Here is an 8,262-nt window from a genome sequence, read left to right as displayed (position 1 = left end):
CCATGATATCACCATGTGTGTGCTCCAATGCTGGAAAGAATGATGATGATGGATTAATACAAGTAATATCTACTGAATACCGCATTCCTTTCCTTATATACTAGCATAAGCATTTTTTTCAATCTTTTGACATACAAATGCAATCTTTTTATGATGAACACGATTTAAAGGGGAATGGTGTAAGTTAAAGTCAAAATAAGGGGCAGCATATGACAAAGAAGTTGTGGTACCCAACTACCCACCCTTTTTCTAAGAAAAAAGACACAGTCCCTGCCCCACTGAATGAAGCAAGCGTACCGTTTACAGTGAATCTGTTTTAAGTCTACTTGACAAGTCTACTTGACTTGCAAGTACCAGCATTCCATTTTTTGTGTACTTTTGACAAGATTGACAAGAGGCTAAAATACGCCCCCTGCTGGGCAGCACTACTTATTCATCTGCTCACATTGGACTGAGGGCCGCCTGGACGTCACTGGACAGCTGCAGTGACGTCATTCCCCTCTTGAGGTACAAGGGGGTATTACGGTACGGGCCGGGCGCTATCTGGGCTAACTGCTCACTTAAGTGAACATCTCTGCACCACAATTCATAGACATCTTTGAAATATCGTCAAAACGTAATTTCTTTATAATCTGTTCATCATTTTAGAATGATTTTTGAAAATGTTGAATGTTTTAAATATTACAATAGCACATTAAGAATATAATAGAATATCTTTAAGCTCAAACTGAAGTGTTCTCTACTCAACGATTCTTCCATCTAGAATGACTTCACAAGCCTAATTGATTTTTGTAATGAAGATTGACTGTGAAGGTATTCCCTTAAAATATATTTGTATTTATCTAAATTCAAAGTATGCATAGCACCCTTTTCCATTCAGATCGTTATGTAAGAGCACCATCAAGTGGCACTTTGTAATTATTACCAAATTCACCTGCTCTTATCCTACCACCCAGTTGAGTGCCATAATTAGCCGTCTCAATTGGCTATGTTTAACATACTTTTGTATATTGATACATTACATTACACAGTCACAAAAGGGATTTTGAGAGTACATACATTGAATTCAAAACAAAGCAGATTTTTGTTAATTTATTATTTAAATGGAGTACAAAAGAATTGCATTGCACACGTTACAAACACACACACACACACACACACACACACACACACACACACACACACACACACACACACACACACACACACACACACACAAAGGACAATGATAGTGCAATCAATGAAGCCAAGTTTTTGGCTTCAACATGTACGGATTCGGTTTCCCCCCCTAACCCCTGAGCAAGTTAAGAGGCGACACTGTTCTCAATCTGGGCCGGGTTCAAGTACTCGTAGGGCAGCAGGAGCTCTGAGTTCCTCTTGCTGATCTCTTCGCTGAGGTAGGCCAGGTCCCAATGGAACGCCTCCAGGTTCCTCCTGGAGACGGGCTCCCCGAAGCGCTCTGGGTAGGAACCCAGAGGTACCTGCAGACAGAACCATGAAAGCGGACGATTACTTCTGTAGGACTGGGCCTGGACCGTTAGATGGAATAAGAAACAAGCAATAGGTTTCAAAAGCTTACCAAGTCTTCAACTTCCTGGCAGACGTTGCAAATGGCGGACATTAGTTTGGCGGTGGTCCCCTGATTGGGAAGAGTCTCCAGAACGGTCTCCATGCTGCACCGTCCCTTTGTGGACGGAGGAGGTCTGCACAGCATCATGGGGTTGTTTGGGATCCAGCCGATGTAATCAAACTTAATGTAGGGAGACAATGCTTATAGGCTTATGGTGATTTTCTATATTATTATTATTATTTTTTTTTATTACAAGCTACCTTTACAGTTAACAGTTATTCAAACACATTTCAAATATATGTAATTTTGGATCAATAATAATCATAAAAAAAATAGACACCTGTCCATTGTGAACCGCAGCATGTTGTGCTGATGATGTGAAGATCACCATGGTGACGAACTTGGCCAGTTCCTCCACTTTGCGGAAGTCCTGAGGAATTCCTTTTGGACGGATGATTTCATGATTCCAATTATTCACGTGTTTTTGATGATGTTGTGAGATTGCAACTTGCCTACAGGCACCAAAAGCTACCTGAGTGGCCATTTTCTAAGAAAGTGTTGGTATAGATGTCGTCGATCCAATCCTGCAGCTCAGAGTCTCTGCTCACGTCGTTGTCGGAGGGGTAATAGATTTCCACCATTTCCTTTGCGAAGCTTGAGGAGAAAAACAAACTTTAAAAAAATAATAATAATCTTGCTTTGTTTCACATTAACTTCCTGCAGCACACATCTGCTGAATGTGCTCCAACTGATTTGCAGGAGGATCAGCCTTTTAAGGCTACCAAGAAAAACTCATCTCTTTTGAACCACCATGGTAACTAACCACAAGGTGTCACTGTTTTATTAAAATGTGTTACTTTGTTTTACAGGCCTAAAACACAACATAAGTAAGAAGCAAGTTAGAAGTTAGTGTCTAATCTTGGCCAGAAACACTAAAAGTAGCACATCCATGCCATGTTTCTAAACCTGCCGTAATGTTTACTGCAGTAACACCGACAAACAAACCAATATCAAATGAAACGACACAGAGAGATTTGTCATGGTTGCTTCCCAAGTGGACTTCTTTAAAGACCTTTGGACGATGTGCCAGAGCTTCAGTCCATCGTCTCTGTAGTAGAAGTTGGGCACGGACTGGAGTCCTCGCGCGGCGATGTTCTCAGGCAGACAGAGAGAGCTGTATGTGGTCTCTGCGTGAGCGCGGGCCATCAGCTTCAGCGACCCCGCCATTCCTATGGTGCTCTACACAAGCAAGTAACAAGTAACAGTTTAGCCTCAAGGAAATGGCTTTAAAGGAAAAGACAGATGTAGGTGTAATCAAACCATTGTAACACAATCTCTCCTGGCTCCCCTATAACATCTGTTTGTCAAAATGCCTTTGTTGTGCCAATTTTTGCAATTTTAGCAATAAAGGAAAGGCAAGGACGAAAATCCTGAAATTCTTGTCCACAAACTCCATACAGACCGTATATTGATGCCTAAAGACCAAAGTGCTTTATTGCCATTGTCTACATTCAGACATCATGCTAAATGCTAATGCAAAATACTCTTCGGCCAAATCAGTACAATTAAGTATTGTATTGATATTATATATTATATTGTATATTGTATTGATAAAGGATGTTTCAGTGAAGCCAGGAGAAAGGGTTAATGGGTTTGATTCCCCAGACATGTGTTGCATCTGGGTGGTCTGGAAAAGTTATTAATATAAGCGTGTTTTAGTGTTTAAGCCCTACTTGGTTAAAGAATCCATCCTCGCTCCTTATGTCAGGGAGTGCCAGCGTGTTTATGTGGATCGTGTTGCGGAAGTGGGGAATGAGGAGCTGTAAAAATGACAAGGAATACCAACATTATCAATGTGTTACAACAGTAAATGTATTAAGACTCATCCAAGCCAACAGAATCCTGGGCGTATACATTCAATAGTGATGTGTCCTCCCACACTTTTCTTATTTAACTATAATTAGTCTTTATGTATGTATGTCTGTCCTTTTGATTTGCTCGACAACCGTTTATCCGATCAACCTCCCACTTGGCGGGTGTACTGCTGGGGTCAAAGGGAGTGCCTTAGTCGAGTGTGAGGTTGTTCGGCTGAATGGTTGTCGAGGTACGCTGCAAGCAGCAATACCGGAGGCCAAGTCAATCGGCCCATTCCTCAACTAGCGTACGGTAAACCTGCACCTACTTTGTAAAGTGGGTGGATGGACGGTAGGTTTCGCAGTGTGGCCAGGGCAAATCCTTGAACCACCAGAAGCGTGTTCAGGAGATGATGGACGGACTGGTGCTGGATGCTGTCTGCGTTCTTGATGAACAGCTTGGCCAGCAGCCAGTCCATCTCAGTGTCACTGGGCAGGAAGATGGGGTTTACCTCTGAGGGTTGTTGCTGCAGCTGGGTAGTAAACCAAAGACAGAAACAAATTGACAATGTACATGAATTACGATGAGAAAAGATGCCCTTTAAATGTTCAAAGTATGAGGTTTGAAACTTCAGAGAGGAAAGCAAACCAGGTCAACCAAGTCAGTCAGATACCATAGTTTATATTTCCATATACTTCAATGCAGGCCCAATGACCCTCAGTAAGACTGTATAGAAAGGTATTCTGGGGGGGGGGGGGAGGTCACTATAATATATTGATCATCATAATACAAATTCTGACGTGGTGTTATGGTACCGCCTAACACTCACTGGCACAGTTTATTTTCAGCGATGTCAAGTTCCACTATCTTTGTAGACCACTAGAGGGTAACATTGCCTCACGAATATGTTTCACCCTATGACACGACAACACCTGAGACAATAAGGATGTTGGTGGAACGAGGCAAAATGCAGAATTTAAAGAACCAGAGAACGGCCTTCCTCCAACCATATGGGGAGGTGGGGGGTCAACAAACAAGAAATACTGTCCCTAACGTTTGTCTACTTGTGACTTTACAGAAGGTAGTATACACCAAGACTAGCCTACCTCATTTGGTAATGTGTGACACAGTAAACCATGGAACCGATCATACCTGTATTGCAATGGGCCTTAGTTCATCTTGTGGGTTCTTATACAGCAAACAGAGACCAGCAGACACAGTCAGTGTTTCCCCATTATAGGCCCTGCAGGGTACTCCATCCAACGTCTTGTAGTCACAGAGGAACACATTCCCTTTCTATAATGCAGGTGGAGAGGTTTGTTAAGATACAAGATGGCCAACAGGGCAACCGGTTTGCAAATACGACGAAAAACAAATATTTTGATGATTCACATTCTTTGGGTCGGTTTTGACCTGTGCGTGATGTGCATGATATAAACATTAATAAATACTACTAAGGAAGAAGTGAAAGTAGAAAGTAGCCATTTTCTAAAATACCTCCATCTCCACATGCAGGGAGCTTCCCTCCTGGAGGAAGGGTTTCACCATCTGCTCAGTGACCGGGAAGTGAGGAGGGAGCTGGGAGCAGCGCCTGATCACATTGGGGTTCACCCCGTTGAGGAACTGGAATCCGTAGAAGTCATCGTCCTTCCAGTGCTCAATGACGTATTCTGGAAACACACGAGTCACTTGAATGGCAATTGGCAATTTTCTGTGAACTTGAGATGAGATGTCACGTATGTATGTATTGGTGCTCATGTGCATTTATAGTGAGAGAATACAGACAGAATGTTTCTGTAGGTCCAATTGTAAATATCGCAGCCAATTTTACCATACAAGGGTGATGATCTGAACCGAAAGACAGATTTTAGGTCCTCCAAGTCTTTCCAGTTCTTGGTAGAGTTACTTAGTCGTTTTAGCTTGTGTTCAGTAGCACTAGCGGTAGATACAATGAAAGATTGGGAAACTAAATTATGTTAAGAAGACAATTCCAATGGCTTTTCGGAACAGGTGATATATTGAACTGAACAGGTATTGAATAATATTGATACAATCCAGATTTTGCATTTATAGTTTAGTCACAGACTTACGAAAACACTTTCTCTTTTTTGGGTGTTGAACAACTGATGCATCTTGGGATATCGGAGATCTCTTTGAAACTGTTAAATTTTGGTAAACCCTCTGCTAACGTTGTATACCTGAGTAGCGAAACAGCAACAACAAACAAAAAAGACATAAACAACAACACGGGATGACCTTTAAACACTTCTTACAACTGTATAAGGTGTGCAATTTCAAACTACAACAAAATGTGACATGGTGACTTACTGGTACACTTGTTTTCTCTGTTCCAACTCTTTTCTACGATGCTCGAGTAGAACAGGATGAGCCTCCTCAAAAGGCTTTAAGGCTATAAAAGAAGTAGAATAGAAGGCACTAATTATTATCTTTATTATATTATTATTTAATTATATTTATTTAATTTAATATATTATTAAAGCACTACTAATGAAGTGGAAATTAAGGCAAGAACAGACACTTTTTCATCTGAGGTCAATTAGTCAATTGGGAGGTCAATTAGTCAATTAGGAGTTAAATTAAAGGGGTAGTTCAGGATTTTGGTCATCGGGTCTCATTTCCAAGTGAGCCATTTCTAACACTATTCTATCAACACAGACATTTACATCGATAGTCTGGCATTATAATTGGTTTGCCACAGGAGTGGGTAAAACTGTTTTTATTGGCAGGCTAGCAGTTCCCCTCGACTTGCGCTAGCCTAGCACCAGCGATTTCTGCAACTAGAAGGACTGAATGAAAAGTGTTGAAAACAGTCTCCAATGATAAATAACACACTGGCTCACTTGGAAATGAGACTCGATGTCCAAAATCCTGAACTACCCCTTTAATAACAGTCAAATATGTTGTAACATCTTCCGGTTTGGAAGCTGACCTGGGCCTCCTCTTAGCTCTACCACGTCCCCACGGGATACCCATTGGTGGCAGGGGAACAGAACCACATCTCCCTCCGGCGTGGTCACCACTATCTTGGAGCAGAACCACTGATCTTCTGGGAGAAGCAGTAAGGGATCCATCTCCACCTTGAGTAGGAGAAGTTCCCCCACTGGCTGAGGGCTTTGCACAGAGTAGCTCCGAGTCTATGAGAGAGGAAACACCACACGTCTCAACTTGTTTGATGTACTCTTGGATGAACAGGTAAAATAGATATGATTGACATTCATTAAAGCTAGGGTAGGCAATATGGAGAACCAGCCAGAGTAAGCTAGATTGAGAACGTATCCAACCGAAAAAGTCCCAGCCCTAGCTAGGACTGCCTAGCCTTTGGGAAGACATTTCATTCAGATCAAATTAAATGATAGGACGAGTTTATTACAGGGCTGCGACCACTTGTCAGAGCATTTGATATATATATATATATATATATTGCTGTCTGTCAGGATGTCAAAAGAATTTCAACAAATCGGACAAAAACGTGCTTCCAAAATAAATTGCCTACCGCAAGATACTTAAGAAATACTTAAATCCAACCTACCTTTCCTCTTGCCAAGTCCTTCCCCCAATTGTCCAGCAGTGTCCGTTGGCTCTCTCCCTGGGCTCCAATCAGGGTAATGTACAAGTAGTCTGAGGTTCCTGCGTAGGCCCTGTCCCCCGTGGACACCTCAACGTTGTAGACCGCCATGGCTCCTCAGTAGGAACACTGTTCTTTCGAAAGTAAACAATCTATAAAATAAGTTCTCCTTTCATACTGCCTTCACACACCTTGGTTGGAGCTCTGATTGTGGTGTTTACATAAATGTGAATTTGTGTAAACAAATTCACGGAGTGATGGAGTTCCCCAAACAATTAGGGTAGAGATGGCCTGATTGGTCAAAAGTATGCAGGTCTAAAATCGGAATATTCTCACAATGCAGCTGACAGATGGCTATGGCATTTCTACTGAATATGACCCAAATGATTACCTTATAACCCTTATATCTGACTTACAGCACCTTTGAGTGCAATGCAAGATAGAATTCAAAAGGTCAAGAATGCAAACCATCTCTCTATAACCTCTCTCTAAAGAAGGTTATACTCAAAACAACAACAACAACAAAAAAATAACCATTTAACAACTACTTAAAATGACAAACAATGACAACATGGAGCATTTATATATAAATAGGCCTACCGTAAATCGTTTCTGTAGATCAGAGCTTGGAAACACAAGCAGCTCTTTCCCCCCAATAGAACAGCGTTGGCAAAAAGCAGACCCTGTATGCTGAATAACTAAATAAAACTAATCTTAACAAACTAGCTCAACTGTTGCTGTAAACAGACCAGATGGATTAACACAGCGAGAAGGAAGCCGTATACTTCAATGCAACCCATGGGTTGGGCTGGAGGCGGAACTAGCCGCAATTATGACGCAACACCATAGAATGTATAAATGATAGAACGTCAGTATGAACTATAGTAGGCCTGCATACTGGGTGACTACTACCAAAGAATGCTGATCAAATGACATTGCATATGTGGCTTCCAAAAAACGATCTGCTGTTGGAGGTTACTTACTATGTCCATTACAGCAATAACAGGTTCAACAGGTAAACCTTACCCTTTTTTTGTTTTCTAAAAGTTGAAGTTACAGCACCAACCAGTTCAACGGGATTCCTGTTGAACTTTGTCACCAGTTCCAATTTTGTTTTCCATCAACAACATGTGACTGGTTTTGGATGATTTACAGCAGCACAGATAATTTCATGGAATGACATCATACTTTTTTTGTTCCTCAGAAATTGCACATTAAGGGGCTGCCATAAAAAAAAAATACAATACAATAA

The 8,262-nt window shown here is 41.4% G+C and overlaps 1 protein-coding gene across 1 annotated transcript; it reads right to left on the bottom strand.

Annotated features, from left to right (window-relative positions):
- Positions 1-1,304: 1,304 nt before the first annotated feature.
- LOC311368109 (hydroperoxide isomerase ALOXE3) lies at positions 1,305-7,121 on the bottom strand (the record flags this gene model as incomplete). Its single annotated transcript, XM_084486996.1, has 14 exons — positions 1,305-1,481; positions 1,580-1,750; positions 1,911-2,011; positions 2,103-2,224; positions 2,643-2,809; positions 3,304-3,390; positions 3,753-3,956; positions 4,577-4,720; positions 4,922-5,094; positions 5,256-5,359; positions 5,515-5,622; positions 5,753-5,834; positions 6,375-6,579; positions 6,975-7,121. 14 exons carry the CDS (start codon positions 7,119-7,121, stop codon positions 1,305-1,307), a joined length of 1,992 nt encoding a protein of 663 aa, XP_084343122.1.
- Between the last annotated feature and the right edge of the window lie 1,141 nt (positions 7,122-8,262).

Source organism: Micromesistius poutassou (assembly GCF_964030765.1).
Source record: "Micromesistius poutassou genome assembly, chromosome: 22".
Lineage (NCBI taxonomy): Eukaryota > Metazoa > Chordata > Actinopteri > Gadiformes > Gadidae > Micromesistius > Micromesistius poutassou.
This window is presented reverse-complemented; position numbering and strand designations above follow the sequence as displayed.